The sequence below is a fragment of the Ambystoma mexicanum genome, chromosome 9, assembly GCF_040938575.1.
Source record: "Ambystoma mexicanum isolate Mex_15411 chromosome 9, UKY_AmexF1_1, whole genome shotgun sequence".
Classification (NCBI taxonomy): Eukaryota; Metazoa; Chordata; class Amphibia; order Caudata; family Ambystomatidae; genus Ambystoma; species Ambystoma mexicanum.
The window spans coordinates 918,669,648-918,697,381 of record NC_090931.1 but is presented as its reverse complement, the minus strand read 5'-3'; the positions used below and the strand labels follow the sequence as shown (position 1 = coordinate 918,697,381).

General features: G+C 45.1%; 1 protein-coding gene across 7 annotated transcripts in view; it reads right to left on the bottom strand.

The window, feature by feature from the left end:
• The window catches only part of ZNF385B (zinc finger protein 385B), a 1,357,263-nt gene that overhangs the window by 295,683 nt on the left and 1,033,846 nt on the right, over positions 1-27,734 (bottom strand). For all 7 annotated transcript variants that reach the window (XM_069616089.1, XM_069616087.1, XM_069616088.1 and 4 more), the window contains one exon: positions 17,533-17,643. In XM_069616089.1, the coding sequence (XP_069472190.1) occupies positions 17,533-17,643 (111 nt within the window). The remainder of the gene's footprint in view (positions 1-17,532; positions 17,644-27,734) is intronic.

Below are 27,734 nucleotides of genomic sequence, written 5' to 3'. Positions count from 1 at the left end.
CATTTCAGGGGCTGAGTCACTGATTTAGTCTGTTCTTAAACGCCTCAACTCAGCCTTTCATCCTTCTGAGGTTGATAAATGAGTACCAACACAGGTTGGGTGATAATGTGTGTATATTTTTTCTATATAAAGCGCTTAAGCGTAAGTACTATATAAAAACACATCATTATCATTTGGACATGGACGTCTGCTTGCATTCACAGTAATTTGGAAATATGGGCCTATACACACTGATCTTAACGATACATATGTCGATCCATTCTTTAATGAAATGTATATCACATTATAGTGATATCTTAACCATATTTTTCATAGTGTACTTAGGAACTACGCGATGCCACTTCCTGTTTTGTCAAAGGGTGAAAGGTCGTGTTCCATTGCTTCCTGCGATATCCCTTCGGGGTGGGTCAAATAACATCACTTCCTGTGATGCCATCAGAGGTCAAGGGTCGTGCGATGTCACTTCCGCTACCCTGGCATTTTGGTGAAATGATGCCCCTGTGTGTGCTTCCTCCTGTAAAGTGATGGCATGTCACACAAAAAAGCCAAGACGCAGAAGCGTGCTGATCATTGCTGTTTAATATAGTGTGTTTTATACAGAGCTTCATGCTGGATTGCGCTACCTTCAAAGCACTCTATCAATGGTTAATGCACTCAATGTATCAACTTCAGAATAATGAAGGTGGGCATCTAACCCGTGCTTGCAGGTTGCACACAGATCGCTGAAGCGAGTGCCTAATTCCCCGGAACTACGTTAACGGCAAACACAGAGTTAATAACAGCTGTGGTCTGTACGGAACTATTTCGCAACCGCAGGAGACTGGCTCAGAAATAAAGCCACAAGCCAATGCACGCAGTGTCCTGCTCGCCGGGCTGCTGCCTTCCGACTCAGAGATCCATACGCTGGGCGTTTCACCTCGAAAGCCTGGTTTATTTATAGCGTCCACGCTGCCCGTCCAGCACATGCAAATACCCTGGGGGCTCGGGGATGCATTTCCGTGTCCTGTACTTGTCTGCTTACATTTACCGAGGTATTCTGGTAAAGTGACCTAGCAAAGCATACGTCACTGCCCCCCTCGGAAGATTCATACAGGACGTTGAGCACGCACGTGTCCGTGGCATTAAAGACTCATCTTTTTGAATAATGAGCTTTTGTTTCTCAACTCCGTAAAATCCAATGGCACAAATGTTTACATGACTACATTACCAACTAATCTCTTGTTCCAGCTGCGCCAGGATTCGATTAATTTCGCTGTGTGCGCATTTATAAATGTCTCACAATTCAAAATCAAAATTCATTAAGAGATTAATTATCATAGCGCTGAATACTATCTCGAAGGAAACAAAAACCCTCTACTCCAATGCTGCAAGCACACATGCATATATTTTAGAAGTTAGTCCCACAACCGTATCAAAGCAGCAAAGCAATCAATTTCCCTTCTCTCTCCCACCGCTCACCCCTTTCATGAACTACTCTTCTCCTCTTTGCACTCAATGCTGGGAGCCGTGTGACCAATGCTGGCCAGAACTTACACAAGAATTAAATCAGACCTTTATTAAGGGCTACTTCTCCCGAGGGCCCTACATGCGGACACAAGGACCAATGTAGCACCGTGTCACTCACCGGCTAGGGAAAAACTCTCAATCATGCTCGTGCTCTGGCCATTATCTTTAATAAGATGAAAATGCATGTCTACCGCTTAACTGACCCAACCTAGGTTTATGAGCTACCCCCAATGCACCATACTCTATGGTATTTGCACTTAATTCCAATAATGCATGCATCCGATGCTTTCAATGTTGCTCTCAAAGTGTGTAATTCCTCTGGCAATCTCTTGTTGGCACCTGTGTAATCCAATTACTCAATTTAGGAAAACCATATCAATCTACAATCTAGGTGACAACTGCATTTATTTGCAAAACTGCATCCCTCTCATGAGTCTTGAAGAGAGCGAGATATGAACGTGGCCCTTGTTACACTGGTCCCTCCCTCGTCTTGATGTCATAGAAATAAAAGGTGTACATCGTTCTTGGCCCCCTCCTCCCCACCACTGCTGTACCGCAGCTGTGAGAAACGCTACTCGCTCAGATAATCGTTTAGACCCTATCCTGATGACGTTGTAGAGGAGATAGGTTTGCAAACTATGGAGCAAGTGGACTGACTATGACTGTGCAAGAGCTGATGACGTCACTACCAAGACCATGGCATAGAAGCATTACACATGAAGCATATATGAATTCCTGCATGAAGTTACACAGACGCTTAGATGAAACTATGCCTAGACATGAAGAACATGCTTATGATCCATTTTAGATAGAGGACGTATGCTCTTTCGCTATGCAGTAATGCAAGGTGCACAAGAACACATATACCGCTTGCTGACGCTAAACGCAGCTAACATGAGAGGCCATGCAAATCAAAAGCTGCAGCCATATTGGAGTGAATGGAAAACACTGGGAAGGCTCAAGAATACCGGGAGAGGCCTGACTCACTGATCCAGTGGGAAAGCTGAGACCGAACTGTGCGTGCAGCCAGCGAGCATGTTCCAGCGAAGGACACCGAAGGGAGGGAGAGTTTCACAGTTGCAGAGGACATAGGACACCTGCATGCAGCGAAGCTAAAAATCCTCAGAAAGGTGAGCAGGAAAATTAAGTTTATGGTCTCTACTCACGTGACCTGAGACGTAGAGACAAAATGTATTCATTTGAGCCATCAGACAGAGACCGTCATTCCCATCAGCTCAGGACAGACGATACAAAACTAATACTAGCTTGAAAGGGAGGAAGGCTAGCTCAGGGGCAACGTGTCTGTCTTGGAAGCAAGACAGCGCAGCACAACAAAGCTTCGAATCCCGATCCTGCGTTAGAAACCACTCATTCGTATTAACCGTGTTATTAAAGAACAATTATAATTATTAAAAAATGTTCTGTCTCAAGGCCTAGAGGACCGGAGATGGTAATCATATTAGTGCAGACAGCACCGATGGGACTGTTTCCATCACCTTGAATTGTGGCGCATGGGCTGGTAACCATCCAAAGGCTGAGAAGACCTGTGCTGACCAATCCCTATTCACCCTTCACGCTAGTTCACTCTTTGTTGCCTGGTCCAATTGTAACGTGCTAACCTGACATGCTTGTGCTAGCAACATTTAAGAGGTGGTCAGGAGTGGAGCCACCAGATAGCTTGTAGCCAATGGAAGCACTAACTCTTAATGATTTCTATCAGCCTATCTCACTAGTCCCATCCCACCTTAGGTTTGTGCAATGTACCACTTGCTTGTGACATCATAGTTGAATAAAACTCCACAGCAAGCCTGTAACCAGCCGAGAGAGCATTGGAAATGCCGAGTTGTCCATGTTTTATCCTCGTTATGAAATCTCTTAATAAACAGTGGTTTTGTCAGATTTTTTGACTTTTTCCATTCTTAAATACAGGGATTTCCCCGAACCAGCTCCACCTGTATGTAATTAGGGGGCATTGATAAAACCACCCCCACTTCAGTCTCCTATTAGTTTAGCCTTTTCTGACAAATTTGTTAACAAACATATTCACAAAGACAGGGCATTCTATTGCAATCCAATGGACCTTGGCTCCCTACCACAATGAGCAAACTCATGGACTTGTAGGGCCATGCAGACTCCCATGGGATTACAATACCACTCGGCTACAAACACTCCCAGCAGTAGCAACAGGCATGGCACCCCATACAGCACACTGCAGTCATGCACATAACAGTCTGCCATTTTAATTTACTAGACATGCTGGTAAGGAATGGACCTACGTGGCATCGCTATGTTATGTGCCCTGTCAAGGATTGTCACCCAAGCATGCTATTGTTGAAATGCATGCCATAGTTTGCACAAACTGCCACTTGGTATGGATTGTTCCGACCCTGGTCCACAGAGTCCTTGCACCATGCAACACTGTATCCTCCCATAACCCGTGGCGTTATGAGGGCACAGCAATGGCAGCTAAGTCTTTAACAAATTAAACGTAACAGGTTGTCTCCCGGAAACGCACCGCCTATATTGATCATGTTACCCGTGTGCAATTCTCTGGCCTTCTGTCTTCACCGTGTATCAGGCGAGTCAAATGTGGGAGGATATGTGCTACAGTGGTTACGTTGCTAACTTTGGAATCGGGAGACCCACATGCATATTACTCAGTCATCTTAGCGCCCATGGCCCTGAAGAAGCACAAGTGAGTGTCCAACAATAACTGATCGGCTAATAAACAGAAATCCCTTTCCTGCCACAGGTACCAGGTTAGCCAGTGATCTTGAGCACACTTCAGAAATGTTTGAAGTTGTTTGGTTTTTCTTTGATTTGTAATGGGCCAGGGGAGCACACAATAATTGATCAGGAGTCAAAGGGAGACAGAACACTTGCAAGAGGATTTGAGAGGTAACGCTTAGCATATAACAGAAACTGGGTAAACACCAGGCTGACCTAGGTTGAGGAGGACATTTGACACTGGTGTGGAGGTTCGGGATGGGGGATCTATCTAGGTGCCAATTAGGTATGATGGAAACAGTCTATGAATGTCCTTACGGAGCAGTGCTTGTTTTCAGGTCTGTAGGATCCTCGCAGCAGGGTGCCCAGTGGGCACAGTTTTCATGTGCCACAGGGAACAGGGAAAACAAAGGTAGGGTAACAATACAAATTCACAATAGATTGGTTAATGCACTCAGATACCCAGGAAAGTGCCCAATCAGTGCCAAGAAGTGAAAGGAAAGAAACAACATGAATTTACCCTTGGACTGACGACCCACGTAGGAGTCCCAGGCTGCAGCGCCAAACTGGGACTCTGGGAGAGGGTGGGCACACAGTTCACCCCAACCAAGGGCAAAACCATACAGTTTTTTCAGTCATATAGAAACATTAACGGATGGCATATACATAAAGTGCAAGCAGGTGTAGGGAAATCTGGAGGCCTCAAGTCTGAAAGACTCAGGCAGTGAAAGCCAGTTTAAGGCAATCACTGTGCCATTGTTGGGTCCAGGGTTATATTCTGCGGGTGCCCTGACATGGTGGGGTTCTACGTCAACTCGAGCAGGAACACGGTACTACATCTTATTGTGATCACCCCCAACACACAAGCAATGACTCATATTCTAGGAAACGTACCCGTGGCGGGGATTCACATCTTGACACTGAATTTTGATCTCTTTGGACCTCACCAGAGGGACACCCAGAATCAGAGACAAGCAACTGTGCGCATTTTCATAAGCACCCCACACACAAAGCACACTTAGAGAGTAAAAAGTAAGAAAAGCAGGCAAGGCAAAAATGGCCGAATGCAAGCAATTGGAAAATAACATGGCATGTGAATAACCAAAAGTCTAAATGGCATCTTATCTGTAAGGGTCCTCTGATAACTTGCCTGTATATGCCGCAATGTGGACCAGTGGATAACGTGCTTCCTCTACTCAGGTAAACTGGTGTAAACACGGTCTTTTTCTTCTGACTGAAATTGTAATGTAATTGTAATGGGTTATTTATAACGCGCTTAATACCCAGAGGTTTCTAAGCGTGGACCCGAGGATCGAACCTGTGTTGCTCTGCCACATCCTACATTCAAGACGAGCACGTTGCCCCTGAGATATCCTCCCGAGACAATAGTGATCACATTACTTAAATAATAAAAGTTGCATATGTTTCTGAATGGAGAGCAGTCGTTAAGTCTTTGGGTCTGTGTGATCCAGGTCGTACAAACATGATGTCGTATGGCAGGGGGTAAGAGCTAGATTTACTGTGAAGCATGTGTGAAGATCCTGGAGAAGCCATGGCGCAAATTTGTGGAATGGTGATGCACCACTGCTACTTCGTGCAGTGGCTCATAATCCATTGGCTTCTGTCGTCTTTGCAGAAAGCTCAGTTTAGGTCCAAGTGGGATGATAGATGTGACATCCCTGAATTAATCCAAATGCTTACACAAGGCTTCTCTTCCTGAAAATTGGAAATAGAAAAAACACAATTCTACTCTATGGAAAACAGTTTTTACTGACCCCTACGCTATCACTGAGGTTAGGTGAAAGGTCAGCACGGGCACAGCAAGTCTACCGTCCCTTGCCTAATATAGACCCGCAGTTGACACATCACAGTGGAGCTCACATTCCATATTCTTATAGTTCACATTAGTGTCCTCCCACCATTCAACCTTCATTCCTTTTGAAATGCAGTGGGTTGTGTGATCAATGATGCTCCAGAATAGAAAATTATATATACGATACGTCACTGTGTATGACCTTCAAGAAGGCAATCAATTCACTTTTCATGATTTAAGGGAAAAAAGATAAAGAGTAAATAATTCTGTGAGGGTGGAAAAAGGTTCCCACTCACTGAGGTATTAAGGAAAAATATCCCACTAGTAAAGCAAAAAGGTCTGGGGTTGATCCAGGTCATCAAGATTTACCATTTCTATGAAAATCTTACCTAAAATAAAGAGGAGTCTATTGGCATGTGTTCAAGGATACTATTTCAAGGAATAATTGCAGGGCACAACGGGAGTCAAAAGGATAAGCCATGTCCGTAGGACTAGGTCTCTTAGATTAAGCGAAGAAGAAAGCATCTGCGAGAGCCAAGCATTAGACAATTAAAGATGTAGAAAGCCCATGTAAGATGGAGTGAGCAAATCTCCAGAGGCCAAGAAGTGTAATGACACAAGCACAATTGAATCAAATAGCAGTAAATAGAAGGACAAGATGGACAAATGTGTGATCTCCCCGCATGTGATTCAGAAGTTGAAAACAAGGGCTATTCCTTAAAACCCAAATTAAGATAATAGTGTACCTACATTCCCTTCAATGCCCCAGAACAGAGAGCAGGCTGTGAGGCCAAATACAAAGGAGAAGCCTTGGCTTGGGGCCTGACCGATGAGAGACGATGGACTAATTGGGAAAGTGGGGAGTAATCTGGCGTAGCTTGTAGCACCTGAGTTTTGTTTTGCTTACGTGCTGCTAACAAGCAAAAACTCCAAGGTTGGGAAAGCATGCCAACCAGAGGGTCTATTTAGCAACATACTATACACTGTTGCAAAGACCAACCTGTTGCCATTTTTTCCCCGCCTTAATTAGTTTTATGCATATTTAGAGGTAGTTTGAGACATGCTCACCAGATAAGGCGCAACCAATGAAGTTATTAACACTTACGTATACTATAGGTACCTAACTTCCCCTAACCAATCTCTCCATTCAATGGGTTTTAGTTTGCCACGTAGGATGACATCATAGTTTATGCACACTGAGGTATAAAAACTTTGCATAACCACATTTGGGGGTGCGTGTGTGAATTACTGACAGTTATTAGCCAGATTGCCCTACTTTAGTTTATGCTGATAATAAAGTAGTACATTGCCATATTCTTGGAGTCTGTCTGGTTATTTGGGTCTGAGATCATTATTGGTGGTTCCATCTAGCACATGAGGCGTTTCAAGGTGCTAGAGCACAAGGTAGTGGGTAAAAATCTGGGAGATGAAGATGAACAACATCATTGTTATCCTTGGTATTCCCTTTGTTCTGCCTTAAGAACTAGATTTCCGGCACCAGATTTGGCTCCAGAATGCGGAGATGCAACTAAAAGCCGGAACCCACACCCTTATTCTTCATGTTGTCAGGCCCCTTTATAACTGGAAACAATGACCCAATTCCTCCACGTTTCAATTTGCTTTTCATGATATGTTAATATGTATGCTATACAATACTTTCAAGACATGGCTCTGGGTAAACATTCGGAGCATCACATGCTTTCTGCAGCAGGTAGCGAGCACACTCAGCCTGTAGGTGCGCCCTGTTAGGCAGCGAGCAGACGCAGCTTGTAGGTGCGCCGTGTCAGTCAGGTTAAATTTATCCGGCAGGCCTATCACATTTTAAGTGAAAACAAATTATGCACAACTTCTTGGTGCACATTAACACCAGCCTCTGGGCAAAACTATCAATAAACAGTTGATAAACTGTCACACCTGGACTGATGTAAACTTGTTAAAATAAGTCAACCAACAAAATTGCTTTAGAGTTGCAACTAATCACAGGAAAGAAGCCAACAGTTTAGGAAACAGAAATCCATAAGAGGCAGGGTTAAAAAGTTCAAAAAAATTATGTATCTGACACTGTAAAAGCAGCCTGCCCATAGACGTCATTTGGGGGTTGCCACTGCGACCCCTGAGGTCTCCCTTGTTACCCCTATGTCTCTCTTGCTACTCCTACTGGAAGCTACTTGGCTGTGGCCAGTGCCATGTGACTGTTTCTGGTGGAGGCTGGCTGTCATGTTCGGGCCTCTTAAAAACAACTGGGGGTTCCACAAGTTCAACACTTTGAGCAGTGACCCTGAATCAGAAAGAATAGGAATAACACATTTATTTATTTATTTATTTATAACACGCGCTGTCCGGCACAGGGGCATCAGGGCGCAACTTGAGCAAATATACATACATAGCATATATATATATATATATATATATATATATATATATATATATATATATATATATATATATATACACATAGTTATATACATGAATAGTATGCAGATATAGATATATACATGAATTACAAGAGCAGTTAACAAGGTGAGGCATAGAGGCAGAAAATGTACAACAAGCAGAGATCAATGGATAGATGTGAGGTAGAAAAGTGGAGCGATAGTCATAGTAACACAGAAGTTCGGCAGGTAAATATGCCGCGTTTAAGACATTAACAAAGTAGTCAGAGGCAGCGGGCTGACAGGCTGTGGCGTATAGCACAAGTAAAGGATTGCCTCAATTCTGATCGAAGAGCCAAGATTTCGTTTTCAACTTGAGGGTGTTAAATGAGTCTTCAGATCTGATGGTGACAGGGAGGGTGTTGCACAGCTTGGAGGCTAGGACAGGGAAGCTGGTGCCTCCAGCTTTTTGGAGTTTGAACCTTGGAATCGATAGGCTATGGATCTGGGCAGTTCTTTGCGGTCAGGTGGAGGAATGGAGGGAGAGCTGATTGCAGAGGTGGGGGGGGGCTTGTTGGCTAGGCATTTGTGCGTGAGGGCAAGAGTTTTCAATGAGATTCTCTGCTTGACCGTTAGCCAATGTAGGTTAGTTCTGGATTCGGAAATGTGGTGGTTTCTAGGAATGTTTAGGGCTGTCCTAATGGCATTGTTTTGGGTGATTTGTAGTTTATTCATATTCCCTTGGGTGGTCCCTAAGTAGAGGGCACCACAATAGTCAATTTTAGACATAATGAGCGTTATGGCTAGGGTGACACAGTTCGGGGTAGTCAGAAACGGTCTACAAGATGCAATAAGTTTACAAGTGTAGGCAGAGGCTGATCTGACTGCATTTGTTTGTCGAGACAAGGGTAGAGTGGCGTCAAGGTAAAAACCTATAGTTTTTGTGTCTTTGGAGACTTTGATGGTATTTCCATTTATGATAAATGACTGGTAGGACGGATCTAGTTTGCTAAGATGCTGCGAGGAGCCCAAGGTGAGGAGCTCTGTCTTGTCGTCGTTGAGGCATAGTTCGTGTTGGGCCATCCAGGCCTGGATGACTAGATAAACGTTGTTCAAAGCGTTGGTGTCAACTAAATAGTCGCCAGTGATGGGGATGAGTATCTGGGTGTCGTCAGCATAGTTGGTATAGGAGACACCCAGATAATCAAGTACATCAAAGAGCGGTTTAGTGAAAATGTTATAAAGTGTAGGTGACACGCAAGAACCTTGGGGAACGCCACAGTGAATTGGAGCGGGGTCAGCGGCTGCGGATGGTGAGAAGACCCTCATGGATCTGTTGTTCAGAAAGGATTTGATCCATGCTGTGGCTGAGTCTGAGAAGTGGGCAGCAGTGTAAAGGTGCCGGCATAAGATTTGGTGGATGACCAGATCAAAAGCCGCAGAGAGGTCTAGGAGAAGTAGCATTGCTAGTTTCCCATTGTCTTTGAAGACCTCAATTTGGTTTTTAGATCTATCAGAGCCGTTTCAGGCCCATGACTAGGGCGGAATCCAGATTGTGATAGACCTAGGAGATTGTTGGATTCCAAGTAGTCTTGGATCTGTAGGTATGCAGCACGGTCTAAGATCTTGAGCAATAACGGGACGGTGGTTATGGGTCTGAAGTTAGTGGGAATGCTTGGGTCTATTCTTTAGTATAAGTACAACCTCTGTAGCCTGAAAAGTAGATCCATGCAGGCTTGACATGTGGCCAACGCTGCACCAGAACCGCAGATTAATTGACCTGCTGTTACATCTCAGTTACCAGTTTAATGGTATACGCCACAGAGTGTAAAATGCTTTCTGACTTTGAGAACATTCAGACATGTAAAGGCTCATTTTACTATAGCCGGTAAGACAGCTATAGCCAGTAAGATAGCTCAGTGGGTTGATCGCTTGCTGCTGCAATGTGTTTATGATCTGCAGGGTGCAGGTTTGAATCCCGTCTGAATCCAGGTAAAACCAACTCAGCCTTTCATCCTTCTGAGGTCGATAAATGAGTACCAAAACAGGTTGGGTGACATTTTATGTATATTTGTTCTATATAAAGCGCTTAAGCGTAAGTCCTATGCAATAACACATCATTATCATTTGGCCTTGGACGTTTGTTTCTATTCACAGTAACTTGGTCATATTGCCCTATACCCACTGATATTAGCAATACATATGGTGATCCATTCTTGTATGAAATGTATATCACATTACAGTGATATTGTAACCATATTTTTCGTAGTGTACAATGCTATGTGATACCATTTCCTGTTTTGTCAAGGGGTGAAAGTTTGTGTTCCATCGCTTCCCTGTGATGGCACTTCCGGGTGTGGTCAAATGACATCACTTCCTGCTATTTCTTCAGAGGTCAAGGGTGTGTTATGTCACTCCCACTACCCCTGGCATTTTGGTGAAATCACGTCCCTGAGTCCACCCCAAACTACAAATGCTGATCACTGGTGATAGATATCACCATGAGTAGGGCACCTCTTGTGCCCCTAAGCAAAACTGCCCCTGAAGAGTATTTTGAGAGGGCACTAGTATGACTTAAGTGTACTGCATCCCGTACTGCATCCCGCATTGAGCAGTGTCAATGCATGGTGCAAGACAGCCAAAAGCTAGGTTAGTTTATGCTAATATGCTTTTATACTGCGCCCAATTAGTCGTTTCGCTGAAAGATATATGACAATGTGACGCACAATCGCCTGTGGAATGCTTGCCCCCAGAAAGCCGTGGCGCCCATATTGCAATGTGGCTTGAAGAGGCGACATTGGAGGCACTGGCGACAGTGGAGCGAGTGTGGCAGGTTATGCAGCAGGCCGTCACCGCGGAATGGGCACCCTGTGGTCAGCTCTGACTTAACAGAACTCACGCGCTAATGGAGACAACGGTGCTGTCTCTACTCCGCCCTGAGTGGGGTTTTATGGATTGGGGAGGCGACTGCTGCGTGAGAGCTGCCCACATTAAAAAGATGAATACAAGTAAAAAAAAAAAAATAACAATGAAAGGTCCTGTTGTCCTTCTGCCAGCTGAAAGGGAACTTACCTTACTAACGAACCTGTACGCTATCTTTAGAAGCAAGTGCAGGGCTCAAATCGAGGGTACACGCGGGTGGACGGAGTCCACCCACTTTTTTCAGAGGGTGGACTCAGTCCCCCCAGCTAAAATGAGAAACATAGAATGTCTTCTTTGAATGTATGCATTAAAGCCGACCTTGGGGATCAAACCACAGTGGTCAGGTTTGTAGGCCGGACACTTCCCCACTGCACTATGTAAACTGATGAAAAATAACAAACAACTGTCCCATTTCGGTACTGCAAGTCCCAGGGAAAACATTAGTATTGGTTCTTGGAGTTTAAAACATGCACACCTTTTAACATTTTCAAAAACACTATTAGAAGAAAATATCCTTTCTTGGTTGTGTGTGTGTGTTGGTTTTATGAAAGGCAAATGCCATAATCCGGCCATTTGTCCATTATTATGCCAATACACATTATTCTTGTTCCTTTCTCTTAGCCCCTTACTTTCCCCAACTAGTAAGGTGCAGCATGAGACATGTTTCCTTTATGGCATAAAAGGCCGCAGATTTTATTTTCACACATATAATAAAACACAGCCAACATCTGTGAAAATAGCTCTGAAGGTGCAGCGACTGCTCCGTGTCCAAAAACTTGCTTTCCCCCTTTTCCCAACACAGTCCATAGTAGGACCAACTGCCCCAACCCTTCGTGCCCGAGACCAGCCTCCCCTGCAGGTGTTCCTGGGCTGGGAGAGCACCGTTTGTTGGGGGGAAGCTGAGCCTCTCATTGTTACCACCAGACGCCTCTGCTGCCCGCTGCTTATATGGGGCTTAGCCCGTCCCCTTTCTTTGTTTGCCCTTTGCGGGATTTTCCCAGAACTTAGCGTGCTTCTCATTGTTCCTCCCCCTTAACCAGGGGGGAGGGAGGCGAGGAGGACCCTGCCCAAGTTACCGGTTTGCCTCCTCCATTTTCTTTGGGTTTTTCCGTCGTCACCTTCGTTCGTCCTGTGAAATTTGGGGGGTTATGCAAAGCCAATTTAATGAAATGTGCATATTTTACCTTGATCTGCTAATTCATGATGACGTCACAATCCATTTCATTTGTTGATGAGTCCCCCCACTTTAATTTTTAGGACTTGACCCCTGAGCAAGTGCTACTGTCTGCGAGGCGGCTATATATTTCTTGATGACCTTTAAGTGGTGAAATATAAATGTGTCCAAAATGCAGGGGTGCAGGGTACACTTTGCTGTCTCGAACCCTGTAACACTTTCCAAAACTCTGAGCACCAGGATCCCCAAGGAGATTCACAAGCTGGCTTCCGTAACAGAAAATATTTCTTGACCATGGGGTCCATGCATTTTGGAGGTCACCATCCTTCAGGACTACAGTAGCCAGAAGTCTCTGAGCCAGCAACTAAGATGAAAACTCTGAGAGCTGTATTTGACCAATACATATCCGTCGTCCATCCGGATATGTCAAACATCAACTTTAAGCATCTCTTCTGTTATCTGGCATACCCAGGGCTTACCATACCCATAGGCCGGGGCCCCGCCCAGTAAAACTTAGAAATCTTGTTCTGAGGCAGGGCCCTGCCGGGCCTCACTAGTCTCCCCTGGCAGCCCCTGCCGCTTGAGGAGAATACTTTTTTTCCTAAAGCCTGAAGCTCTCGTTCATGTGCGAGAGCTTCAGGCCTCAGAAAAATATACCTTTCATCCATAATGGTGGTGCTGCGTCCGTGAGGATGGCAGACGCGGATCAGTCTATTAGCGTTCACCGCGAGGAACGCTATCCGCGACGATCACGAAATAATGAAATAACGCGACGAAAAAAGCGTGCCAAGGAAATGAGAATCCATCAAGGCCCCCTTCGAAAGCGTAATGAACAAAGTTGTGAGACCATAACAAGCTCTCCTCATCGAAGGGACACCTATGAGCAGAAAGATAAAGCACCATTTCAGGCTTTCTAACTCCACTATCTGAAAGTGGCAACACTACAGAAACCGAATGTGCTGTTTCTTTGCACACAAAAATAATTGGACAGGATATGTCGCAATCTCGCCTCTTCGGGGTTTGCTGATTGGGTCGAAAGAAGCAATAATGGGTCCTGAAGAATATGATACACGCAAGACATCATTGAAACCGGTCGACCAGATATACAGATGTCACCCGATTTAGAGTGACACAAGTGGACTTATGCACTTTTAAACATAAATTGTTTGAATTAATCTCAGAGAACTCAAGTTTCCTATTATAAAGGTGTTATATACTCTCGCACAAGAGAAGGGTTCATGCACTTGTAAAGAAATGAGTCGAATATAAAGTGCATTTTTTGTGCTGAGAATTTGTGCGACACATATATATTTCGATAAAATGTTTTAATAAATTACTCCTGGATCAACCAGACACACCTCACGGAGGGCAATTAAATTGTCGAAGAGTGTGACGCCGAGTCCCACGTGACCTGTCTGTTTCATCCAAGGGTGCAGCCGGGAAATGGTTTTTCCCGTAACTGTCTTGGTTTTAATTGTTTGGACTAATGAAATTTAGATGTATGAAATGTATTGTGGTAGTTTATTGTGAATATGTTTTCTCATTTTGTAACATAGGGTATGAATAGTCCCCATGCATGTCTTGCCGGCAGTCGGCATATTAGTGTTTTTTTGAGGGTTAGAAACATCAAGCAGGGGTAGCATTGTGTACTCCCTGCAGGGAAAAAGTTAGGGTTGCATTAATCGCACAATATAATAAATAGCTCTGGTGAAGTTTTTTTGTTCCTTAGTCTGTTTTGTGTTTTATAGCTGCGTCCGTGAGGCATCTCTTCAAGCAAGAGATGGCCATCAACGGGCGCCACCATTATGGAGATAAATGTGAGGCCGCTGGAAGCAGAGGCCTTTTAAAAAAAAAATCCTGAAGCTCCTCGACTGAGCAGGAGTTTCAGGATTTTGAAAAAAACGCCTCCGCTTCCAGCAGCCTTCCCTTTTCAGCCTCAGTGGTGACGTTGCCCCTCCCCGAGCGGCAGAGCCACCATTAAGGCTTAAAAAGCGAGGCGCTGTCCCCTGCCTGGCAAGCCTTTGGAAAATAAATGCAGAGATCTGTGCTAATCTCTAGAAAAGGCTGTCTGGCAGGGGTGCCTGAAGCCCATTGAGCCGGGGCTCTTCAAGGGGCGTGGCCTACTGGGCCAGCCGGCGACCCAACCGTTAGGCCACACCCCCTTGATGAACCACGGCTCATTTCCCTCAAAGTGTTAATGCAGTGGTAGAAATGGTTCTGGTTCAGATAGACTATGATAATGGTCCTCCCTAAATATGTTCCCAAGAGGCTTTATAACGTGGCTGCTCTCCTTCTTCTGGTCCCGACAATGGAAGCATCACCCTGGATGTTTAGGACTACAACTTCCATCAACCCTAACCAGAATAGTCATTGGTGCAGAATCATGGGAGACTTAGGGCGTCATTACACGGAAGGCGGTAATGGTTAACGGCCACCGTTAATGGTAACGGTGACCGTTAACCATTACCGCCTTACTACGAGGTCCCTCAGCGGGTTGGTGCTTTAACGCCTGCTTTTTGCAGGCGTTAAAAACCAACCCGCTAAGGGACCTTGGTGCTTATTACGGCACAGCAAAATTGCGGTGCCGTAATTAGCTCCTTCCCCATTCCCATTATGCCCTATGGGGCAAAAATGGGAATGGGGAAGGGCAATGGTGGAAGGGGGAATTACCGCCCCGCCAACCTTGGAATAGGGCGGTAATTCCCCTTTCCACCAAGGCGGTGCCAGTAATTTACCAGCATGGTCCAGGGTGCTAATAGCACCCTGGATTACCGCCTTCTGTGTAATGAGGCCCATAGTCACAAACATCTAGAGAGCTGCAGGTTGCAGAACCCTGGCCTTCAGGATTGAAGTTAAAAACTCTTTGTCTGACGTACCAAGTTGAGTCAAAAACGGACACTGCGCCATCCTTTTTGTGACTTGCGATGCATGAGCTCTATGGCCCTGCAAGACACAAGGTTTTGCATAGCCCCCCTCAGCGGCTGATCTTACATTGTGGCAGTCAGGCTCTGGAATTCTCTGCCTTACTCCATTCATGCACCAGAGGACAGGGCTCCATTCAGAAAGCCATTGACACATGATAAGGCCCCCAGTAATACGGCTGTATCTGCGTCCCGCCTATGTATGCTGCTTGCATTTATGGAGTGCTCGGTCACTACATGATAGTGACCGAGCACTCCATAAATGCAAGCAGCATACATAACATACAAGCAAATAAATTCACAAAGATGGCGCCCGTCTTCTTTTTAATAGGTACTCATGAAGGAACAGAACTGTTTATTTTCCCGGCATTGTTGCGCCTTTTCCAGTTTTCTCTCAGAGGTTAGTGTCCCGTGAAGCGACAGTGTGGGAGATATTTTTTTGTCAAAAGATGTTTTTACAGTTTTTATGGATTTTTATCCAACCCCCTAAGGTGCATGTGCACGGAAGACACGTCACGGGGCTCTCGTGACCTGGAAAGAATGGACGGGGCTCTTTAGCTCCTGCGTCTAGTCTAGAAGAGACGCAATAGCTGGATGGCAAGTAACCAGGAGCTGTCTTCACTCCCTAGGCAGGGACAGTTGGTGTCATTCTACCAGCACGCCCCCTTGTGCTGTCGCCTGCTTTCCTTCTTTCTTGCTCATCGCCCACAATGACCGGACGGCCCTCCCTTCTGACATCAAGCAATATAAACACAGCCAGAGTCAGAGGCGTTGCTAGGGGGGGGGGGCTGAGAGGGCTATAGCCCCTGGTCTTTTGGTTGTAGCCCCGTATAGAATCTCAGGAGCTACAGCCAAAAGGCTAGCTAGCCCCCAGTCCCGACAGTTCCAAAATCAGCATAGCCCAGGGTCTTTTCCAGACCTAGCAACACCTCTGGCCAGAGTTCAAGCCGCCATGCGACTCCACCTTTCTGCGTCCTCTGACCTTACTCGTCTCTCGGTCCCTCCCGACACCCCTCCACTCTGCACATTGTGTATTCTGTCACTTTTTGCGTATGCTTCCATGCCATATCTAATGATTGCTTGTATCAGCGTCTGAGATTATTGCCACTTCATTTAACCACTCTGATCACCATTAATTAAGCACCCTGAAGTGGGATGGCGCCGGTCACCGTTATTATTCATATGCACAGGATGTCTGATAGAAATGCCCTGTCTTGCTGCCCAACCAATGGGATACAACGTTCGTTCTCTATGTTTGGGCCTGTGTGTAAGGGAGCATTAGAAAACATCTCAAAGACATTTAAAGCAAACTAGGTCATACATAACGGAGGAAAGGTTATAGTGTGCAAAGCACGCTATGTACCAGCTCCTCGTTCCCCAGAGGCCACTCCTTCTCACTCGGAGAGGCCTTTTTACCCGAGGGCTGCCTTTAGCACCTGCTCATCACATGGTTATTTCAATACCTGATGTAAGACAGCATTGCCTCTCAGGAAGTCACATTGCCCTCCAGGCGCAATACATCAGGTAGGCGTCTGGATCAGTTCATGCTTGCCTGGCAATATTGACTTCCTGCAGTGTAAATAAAATCCGATATGCACTCAAGCCCCAGTCCATTGCGATGGCACGTGCTGTGAACCAGCACCTTATGGGAACATTCCCCGATTTAGCTAGCACCCATCAGGCCGTTTAATTTCATAGGTCTGGCACTGGTGGGGAAAACGGAGGTACAACGAGGATAATTGTAGTGACATTATGCTGTGCATGTTTGGGGTTGGTGACATCACTGCTAATCTTGAAAAATTAAAATAAACAGCATTTTTCCACCTTGTCGCCTTTCAAATTGATGAGAGGCGGTTCTGTTCTTTCCCCCTCCTGCTTCCAGAAACAGAATGAGGTAGCAGATGGGACACTGCAAGCGGTAAAGCACAAAATAACATTTGGGTCAGCTTCCCCGTGCCAAAGGCGTGCTGCATTCCACTTATTCACTTGCGTTCACTGTAGATAATGCACGTGGAAACCCAGTTGTTTTTCCAAATTGAAGGGGAATGCTTGCAAAGTAACAATATACTCAAAACGGATATAAAATGTGGTACTCACATCAGAGTTAAATCGCAGCTGGCAGACATTGCAGGATATAACTTGTTTCTTTCTGGGCGGAATGGACACACCAAAAGTGTGGTTTATTACAGCTTTTTGCACAGGATCCATCTACAGGTGTGAAAAGAAAACAAATATTGAAAATCGCACAGAGCACTGCCTGGTAACACAAACCACTTTTCCATGCACCCCACACAAATCGCTGGCAACAGCCTGATTTTAGAGATGTTCATACAGAGTAACACATTAGAAAGAAAAAAACCGAGCTAAAAATATCCATTCTGCAGGAGACATTACAAGAAAAACTGAACAGCAGTGGATTAAGTGGGTGGGGACTAGAGGAACTGAATTCTGCTACTATTGTTATTTACTGTCAACAGTTCCACTACCTTTTACAACAATTTTCACCATTCAGGAACTGTTCTTTTTGAAGCTAAAGCATAGCATAGCATTTCACTTTACTACTCTCTTGCAGTTACAGTTACACTGAAATTGACCACACATTCAAGAAGCCTCAATGACATCCCAGCATGGATGGGCTGTAGCTGGCTTCATCTCTGCAAGGAGAAAATGGGGGATTGCCTCCTAACTCGCAAACAATATCACTCCTCATACCCTATCTCCCCCTTGATTTTTGAATAGCTTGTCAAGTTGTTAGCTCAGGTTAAAGGCTTATACATTACCCTTGAGAAAGGTGGATGCCATTTGCAAAGGATGCTATTTAAATGTATGATGGCTATGTGGGGTGTGTCCCTTATTGCCACTGGAGACGTCTGCAGTTGTATTAGGGGCCTTAGTGACTAGTCACTTGGGCTATTGAAGTGCTCCACAGGGGGGCACCTCAATTACATTTAATAGCAGACTACAGGTGGCTCAAAAGTGATTGGTTCCTGAAGATAGGAAAATGTATCAAGTCCAAGCTGCTCACAAGAACCTACTATGGCTTCCATAACATTCTCTGCATCATCTTCAAATGTATTCAAGGGGAACTCAGACTACTTATCACCTGGGCTTGCTATCCGAGCAGAGAAGATAAAGACTTTGGGCCCGATTCATGGAAGTGTTTTATAATGGGGCCATCCCATAGGAAAACGTTATGTGAATCAGGCCCGTTCAGTCTTACTTGGCGCCCAGGCTATTGCATATGTTACCAATTTCTTTTAATTGCAGTGCTGGTTTTTCTACTGTCATGGCCCTGTTGAGGAAGCATTTGTTCAGGTAGGTGTTAGTGTGGGTTCCAACGGAGTTATGACCAGCGAGTAGAGGACATTGATTTCAGCAAGGTGATACATAAATGTTCTAAGTAACTGGGCGACTGAGATACAAAAAGAAAGAACAATACACGTGACTTCCTTTTTACCATTCAACCCACTTGGTGATCAACCTGCTCAGGCTGCAATCGCTAGACACATGTGTTGCACCAGGGGCGTTGCTAAGGGGGGGGGCTAAGGGGACTATAGCCCCTGATGTCCCAACAGTTCCGACATCAGCTTAGCCCCGGGTCTTTTCCAGACCTAGCAACTCCCCTGTGTTGCACCCTGTTTTCGCCTACAGTGCCAAATGACAGAGTCACAGTTCGAGTACTTTTATTGGCACACTTCTGCCACTGCTGATGAATGATGGCTGGGAGGTTTTGAATGAGGCGATACACCACAAGGTGGTGGGCCGACCCTGTAGGTAAGGCCTGCCACCCAAGTTAATGGCATGAGCGCAGCAAAGGTGCCTTAACGAGGGCTGTGGTATCATTACTGAAAGGGTTGGCATGCCACCGAAGGGCATATCGGCATTAGCACTGGTGTAGTTCCCTACACGGGTGCTAATGATGTCTTTTTTTTTAAATGTTCCTTTCTTGCACGACACAGTGCCGTGCAGTGCTGCAGAAAGGAAGTCCATTTCCATGTTGATGACTGTAACATCATGAATATGAAAACGGACTTCGCAAGAGCAGCACTGCGTTGTATAGATGTGGCCGGGGCTCCCTAGCAGTCACCCCAATTATCAGCAGAGAATACTTGGGCCCATCAAAGATTAACCGCCACAAGAATGGTAGACTCAGCCATGGCGCAAAGTTAATTCTTTTTTTAGTAAACAAAAAATGACAGGGATGACACCAGAAAAACAAGTATGATATGATATGATATGATATGGCATTTATAACGTGCTTATACACAAGTGTATCCTCCGAAGCTCTCAGATTCCAAGCATGTGTCACCCGGTTTTATTCTGGTGTGATGCCACAATTTCAGGTTCCATCCCAGAAATCGATAAGACATTCACATTGGTCAGTTTGGGTGAGCTACATATAGGAACTATAAGGGTTATTTCTACTATTGGATAGCCATATCTAGTGGCTCCTCCCAACACCACCTTTACTAGTATCAATCTAAAATGTTGCAGGGTCACAGAGAGACCATTGGCCCTTGCAACAAATTAGATCCCCACGTAAAAAGTAACTCTGGGATTGCGTAGAATGTGTCCTTCCATCCCTCAGGTCCTGGATGGTTACCAGAATGAGTGTACCTTTTCAAAGCAATGGGAACGAACATGGAGGTGCAAAGTGCTCTCCAATGTTGCCATCTCTGATCACCTAAGTCTGGGTGAGTGCATTCAGGTGGCAGTTCGTGGACAATACTTCCCCTCTGGTTCGATGGCAACAGTCCTCTTCGTCTAACTCGGTTGAATGGGCATTGTTCTGATCGGCCGGGTCATTTATGTTGAGACCCTGAAATGAAGCTGTCCACTTTGTAATTATGAGGATGTTAGCCTGATTTTTCCAATGCAGCTGAATACAGGAGGGTTTCATGGGGGACAGCAAAGACAGATGGAACTTTCCCATCTACACTTGTCCTTGGCTGGGTGCCTTGTTTCTGGTTGCCTCTGGCTGCCGTGATCATGTCAGCCCTTCCATGCACCCAAAGCCTGTCTCTCCTTCTCTATTTGTTTCATAGGCCTATAGCTTCTATAATGTTCCTTATGGCTTCTCTCTGTTAGTAGCAGTCAAGCATGTGCAAGCTAAATGTAGGAATAATTTGCATCTTGCGGTTTCAGCTTTGGTGAAGGATGTGAATATAGAGATATGCATGTGTGTCCTTCCTCTAGCTACGTGGGTCATAAGCATGTGTTTTTTGCCTATATGCAATAAACTAGTGCATGTTTGTGTAGCTTCATGAATGGAAGGATGGATATGTACTTCATGCATAAGTGCGGCTATGTCGTGATGTCAGTGATGACGTCATTGATTTCTGGCCTTGCAGTCAATCTACTTGCTTGATCGATTTCATTTCCATATCGTCCAAATCATCGATTGGGTACGGTCTGAACGGCTGTCTGAGTAGCTAAGGTTTCTCACACCTGCGATACATCGATGATTGTGGTGATGGGACTCGGAGTGAGGCACATCTGTCATTTCTCTGCCTTCGTGTTGCCTCGTGTCGGGGGCATGAGGGTCAGATCTGTAGCACGGTGCCGGGCCACGCAAGAAAGGTTAGCTTATTTTATTCTTTTTTAACCAAAAAAGTCACCTTTGGCACTCGTGTAGTAAACTACACAGGTGCTAATTGGTGAAGGGGGAGCAGGGAAAGGGAGGGTAGGGGCAATAGCTGCCCAAGCAGCTCGAAACCTGGGCTTCCGAGGATCTTTTTTCGCCAGCGCCCCACCAAGGGTGCTGATGAATCATAACCATTTGCGTTGTTCTGGGTAGCGTTCCAGTCCATTGTTTTTCAGTTTCGAGAAAGACATTACAAGAAGACATGATTACTGCTACTTTTAACATCTGTCAGCGATGTGGTAAAACTGGAATTCCAGAGAAGGTAAGACTGTGCAAATCAATACATTCTATTCCTTAACCTTTCACACCCAACTCTATAAATCGGGGGTGTTCAGGATTTAAGTCATTTAAAGCAGATTGAAGTAAACTTAATGAATCTACTCGCCAACCTCCTAAGAAGCCGGCATCTTACTGCCGACATTTCACATAGAGGGGACAGGAGGCCACTTATCTCGACAGCAGTCCTCGGGTGTCTGGCTTCACATGGGAAGGGGAGAGTTATGGCAGAGTTTAACATACAAGCTCAGCTGAAGAGTCTTACTGGGATGTACGTGAGCAGGTTATATGCCCTAACAACGCATTGAGTCAAGAAGGCAATGGCAAGAAAGTGAGCCACAAAGTAAAGCTGAGTTTATAGCCATGCGACCTTTTGGTTTGCCATGCAAGAAAGCTGGCTTGCACCAGAGGACTTTAAGCTTCCATGTGTGACAGACTGGCCCCCTGTGAAGGAAGTGTAGCCTGCAATTCTGTGGTTTATATTACTTAGGATGATGCTGGTAATTCTGCATCTGAAAGGGGGCGTTGCTGATGAAAACCCCTTTTTATAAAGTGCTCCCTACTATGGGTATAATGCAACCGTGTCACTCACCTGACATCGTCTCTTGAAATCCCCTGCCCTTTCCAGCCTGTGTCAGTACAACCGCTGCAGCTTAACTCTAAACAGGTGGAGGCATGGCCTTTTGTAGACAAATACTCCCCTTTCCCCAAAATGATAGCCATGTGCCTCAAAGGGGCCTGTTTGGCAGAGCAGCTCGTGAGATCACACAACTATTAGCCTCAAAGACATTTGGTATCATACAGTTCTCAACGTGGAGCGTTGACTCATCCATGGCAGGACTGGATTCTGTTCGTTCAGGTTTGTTTGGCCTGGACACCTCCCAGGTTTCAAATGTTCTCTGAAAAAGAGGTGAAAACAGATGGCTCCATAAGCGCTGCACCCTACCCATCCCATTAGCATATTTGGGGTGACCAGCTGCCTGTACCAGGCCTACTGCAACTGAGGCACTGGTATCCAGGGCCCAGCTTACTGGAGGAAGTAGAGCTCTGCAACTGTTCTCCACAGCCTCGTAACTGAAAGGTGCAAACATGAAGGACCCATCTGGCCCCTCGGGACACTGGGAGGGCCTCCCAGCAACCCAGAGGTCAAGGAACAGCTCTGGGCCTTGATTCCCCCATTGAACCACTTGTGAGCTACACTGACCCAGATATCTCCTGCCTGTCCCAAACCTCTTTGTGCCATGTACGGTTGATGCTTGTGAACCGCACCCAGTCGACCAAGCTTACCAACCCGACGCTGGCTCCCCACCTCAGGAAGTGCCTTTAAACCTGGCTCGATACCCTAGCTTGCCTTTGAGGGCCCTAGTGACTTGTAAGACCCAACGCTCTACCTTTTTCCAAAGACATCTTCTTTTTAATAAGATTGCTGCTGAAATATTGCCTGTCCTTCCCCTAGCTACAATATCCAGAGGGCCCTTCTCACTATAAAGTCTGCCTTTTCTGTGCTCTCTCCAACAAAGGGGCTAGGGGGTGTTTAGTGTTTTTAATTAGTTGTGCACATTTTTTGTTTCATTAAAGGGCCTATTGTTATAGAACTTTGATTTGATATTCGTTTATTTTGGATTATTTGTACTGATGGTGTTTCGGTTGCTACTCTTACCAGCTCACATCCCCTTCTTAAGAGTACAGCCTACTCTCGGCCCACGCTACCCAAAAAAGGCAAAGGAAGTTTAGCGTTCAGGTTGTGCCTTGTTCACCTTTATGGCTGAATCAATGTGGGTTTAGCAGTAGTGTTGGGCTGAGTAGGCATTTTAGTCAATACTCATGCCCGACTCATGCAGAGCAGCAGTCATTTTGTCACACCATGCGGGATGTGAAAAATACAGCTAGAATGATACTGTTTTTGGCATAACACGTGTATATACAGCTTTACACATTGTTGGTTGCGTTGGGTGGTTTGTGTAATTTGCAAGTAAACACCATAAAACCATATTACTGTAGCCAAAACAAATATTTGTACTAACTCGATCTTGGAAGATATGCTGTCAGGTGCCTAAATTGAAGAGCGGGTGAAATGACTTTCTTCACTGCTTAACCAAAGTGTTTGATCTTGGACAAATCATTTAATCTCATTGTGCATTACCTGTAAAAGAGTCCTTAGATGTGATTCACACTATTGGGAAAAACCTTCACGTACAGTGGACACAATGGCACCTCTTCATGCTCCTCTGTTGGTGGACCCCAAGGCTGCCACTTAGAATTTCGTTATTGTAGCATTGGCCATCCCTTAGTCACACATTTCTTGATTTGACAGGTGAATCCATATACTCTCACCAGGCCGTCAGTGCACCAGGGACTCCAGTGTAGTGGACTGAGTGCAGCAGAGACCATATTCATTTCCACCCCTGGTGCAGCCAACCACCAGAATTACTTGCGCCGGCCGGATCTCTGCCTCACAGGAGTGAGTGAAGCTCTTCGTATGTCCCATTGCGCTACGTTATACAGCACGTCGACCATTTTCAGGGTACTTCAGGATTTTCAAGATGAGGGATAGTCTGCTAACACAGGAGCAGCGGCTGCAGGTCAATGTTGTTTTTTTGCAATTCTGTGTGCAGATCTGTACATCTTACACAGTTTTTGAGTTATCTGGAACAGTGGTTATTGTGCTCTCCAGGTTGATAGTGTACTTTTTTGTGCAGTTGTCTGTGCAGTCTGGCAGAATAGTGCTTTAGGAGAGCGCGGAGACTTGCATTGATATATCTGTAGTGGCTGGTGTGGTGTTTAGGGAAATAAAGGGTTGACACATAGCTCTTCTGGGGGTTATGTTCTATTGTCCTAATCTATGCTATGGTACTGGAGTTATGCGTCAAGATTTATTTTATTGCTTATAGTGTGAACCTAGCTCAAGAGCAGTGCAGCACTTTACAACCTGATTTTGCCAGAAATGGGCTCAGTGAGATGAGATGGTTGGTTAGAGTCTGAGGTAGAGAGATCTTGGAGTGCTTGTTGCTACGGTTTCTTGCTCAGCAGACCGCCCACCATCAACTGGGGACAGCCTTTTTCACTTTGGAAACATTGCAGTTGGTCACAGTTATTTGTTTATATGCACGCAACACATTCTCTGGCCTTTTTGTCCAGTTATGCCATATTAGCGCATGGAGATCGTTATTGATATCCTCTCAGCCACTCATAATCTTCAGAAAGCAGTCAATAACTACTGGTATTGACTGCATTCTGAACATTCTGACTTCAAAAGCAGACAGCAAATCAATAATACAATTTCCAGGCAAGACGTCTTTCAACAAGACACAGGAACTGTTATTTTACGGCGACGTCATATTTAACATGCCAAAGGGAAGCTAAACATGGGAAAATGCTTTTATTTCCTTATAGAGAAACCGTTTACTTTACATGACCCCTAATGCATGCTCTTGTTAAACCATCTCAGGTTTAACAAAGTTTGCAATTGAAATGCTTAATTTATGAAGACACCTTGTTATTTAAATAATACAAAATAAAACCCCATTTAAATTTACTGAGTTTGTCATTTTATTTTCTCATTATTAAACTTACGTTGTTTACTCTCCCACGAAAACTCAGAAACATGATTTGCTAATACCACTTTGTGCACCATTATCGCTTGGGATAATGACCTTTCCCAATTTATGGCTCTCGGCTTCACCTTGGGTTACTTGGTGGCGGAATGGGTTTCATTCTGGGGTTGCCAGTGGGCAATATAGTGACCCCTGGCTCTTAGCTTACAACCCCTGTCCAATTGGCTGCAACCCCTGTCCAATCACGACACTTCAAAGGGCGTGGCAGGACTAATATGAAACCTGCACGACACGGGCCGCCAGGGCACCCTCCATTTTGTTTTTGCTCAGCTGCCGCACCCGTCTTCTGACTGACCCCGGACCAACCGGCACGCCGGTCTCGGTCTGTTACAAGAAGGATGCGACGTATTGAAATCATACTATTCTGTTTATTTTTTTTTAAAGAAAAAGCATGAATCCCCTTCCCTTGCACAACTTTTCCACCACTCGGCTGGTCATAATATAACTGTGCTTCTGCCCACAAGCTGGGCCTCGCCACTCTCACAGTACGTAAAAGGAGTGCCCGCTTACAGAAAGCCCCCACGGGCCTCTCCCCATCTCCATGGCACTGTCACACATGAGCAAGCATGATTCGCAAGAAACCACTACAGTGCATGACACCTGTGACATAAAAGAAAATCGTGTGTGAGAGCAGCAGGCAGCCCGCCCGCCATCGCTGTAGTGGATCTGCAGGCTGCATCATTTCAAACATTACAGCGTGTGAGTAGGGGGCCACCGACCGAGCCGCAGGTGAGGCCCTCCACTGGTCGTTGGCCTGATCTGGAATCTCTGAGTGGCTGGCTGCGACGTCTGGCCTGCACGCAGGCTGAGGTCCAACCATGACGCAAGGGGGTGCGCTGCTAGAGCAGTCCAGGACATGAGCCAAAAACATCTTTGTATATTGGGCCAGAAGTTTGTAATCACCTGTGGGTGCGTTTATTGCTATTATGAATATTTTCTGTTGCGAAACTAAACAAAGTATGATTTTTTTTCCCAATAAGTTTTTATTAACCATTTGTAATTCATACAACAAAGAGAAATAACAGGAAGAAAAACACAGAACCTCCTAAACCCCTTTATCCCGCCCCTGATTTTTAAATTGATTTGAATGTCTTTAAAATAAAACATTATCAATTGGTTGAGAATGTTGGAGCTCTGGGCTTTTTTTCCCTCTGCTTGCTGTTTTTCCCCGTCTGATTGCAGCTCTGCCGAGTCTGCTCCCCATCACTATGGCGCAGCCGATAGACGTCACCTGCATCACTTCACGCGTGATCCTGTGGAGCTCTTGTATTTCTGCGTGAGCTACCCGAAGTACTTTGAACTAATCTGACACTATAACTTACCAATAAGCATTACTCCCTTCATTTTCCCCCCATGATGTACTTTCCCTTTTTATATTTGCAAAGCTATTCACAATAATAATTCTTCAGCAGCAAATGAAATGTTTTAGCATATTTTGGTTTCCCGTCACCAACTCGGCACTGCGGGCATTCAATGACGCTCTGTGCGCAGAATCCATTTGGCACCAGAACCCTTTAAATGGTTCTCGTTCTATGTATGCTTCATGTCTCTGAACTGCACCGTTTTGGGGAGGCCGTGACAAATGAAAGGCAGCCCAGTTTGCACTGCAGGCCAGAGAAATCAGACAGCTCCCAGGAATCCCTCACAGCAACAACTGGCCATAATTCTGGCATGATGATGTCACTCCTAATAAGTACAACACTTGATCCCTGCACGAGGCTGTAGTACTTACCTGAGCACACCTGAATCTCGACCGCAAATCCATCTAAGTTTGAAAAAGGCAAACCTTTTACAGAAGTAAAGCTTTCTTAACCGGAACGCTCTATTAACCAGCACCTGCGTTGCCAGCCTTGAATAGTAATGGTTCAGGTTTACAAAATGTCGGTTAAAACACGTTTTGGAGCTGATTAACCGAGCACACAGACCAGAACACTTAGTTATCTGACCGTTTTGCTTTGTTATCTGGCTCGGTCAACCGACGTCTGGTTTACACTGGCATTCTTTATTATCTGACAACACCTGGCTCTCTAATGATGCCAGATCATGTTATTATTTTATTTTATTGTTATAGTTGTCTTTAGTTCCAAAGAACTTTTACAACTGTTACAATTATTTTACATAAAAGAATCATATCAAAATACATTCAATTTGTCATAAACTAGCAACACGTCACATGTTATAGTAAACATACAACAGTTACTGTTAGCACCTCATCAAAGTCAAATTGGCACTGTTGTTATCCATAACAACACCTTCCATTCTTACCAGTCAGATGCCAGATAATGAAGTCTTTACCGTATAACATTGTAGGAAGCTCAGAATTAAAAGATTAAAAGATGTAAAAGCAACCGGTTTCTATCAATTTTGCCAGCCAACAGGTTAACTAGCATATATATATAACACAAAGAATATATATAATGGATTTGCATACGTGTTTTATTTTGTTCTAGAGCATTATGGTAAAAAATACCCCATAAAATGAGAAGGAAAACATTGCAGAGAGGAATGGTCATTGCGGTATACATCTTATTGGTTGAGGAGAGCTGCAACATGTTTATTTTATTTGGCTGTCTTCTTCTGTCTGCAGGTGTCATGTTGGCTTGCATCTCATACAGGGCTTTACATGTTGTAAAGAGCATGTGGGGGGCGAGGGGGTACAGTAATAGTCCCTCCGCACTACCCCCAGAGGATTTGGAGTATGCAGCTATCTGAAAAAAGGACCTTGTTCTAGAGCAGATGAGTGATGCACGATTGTTTTTCCCTGT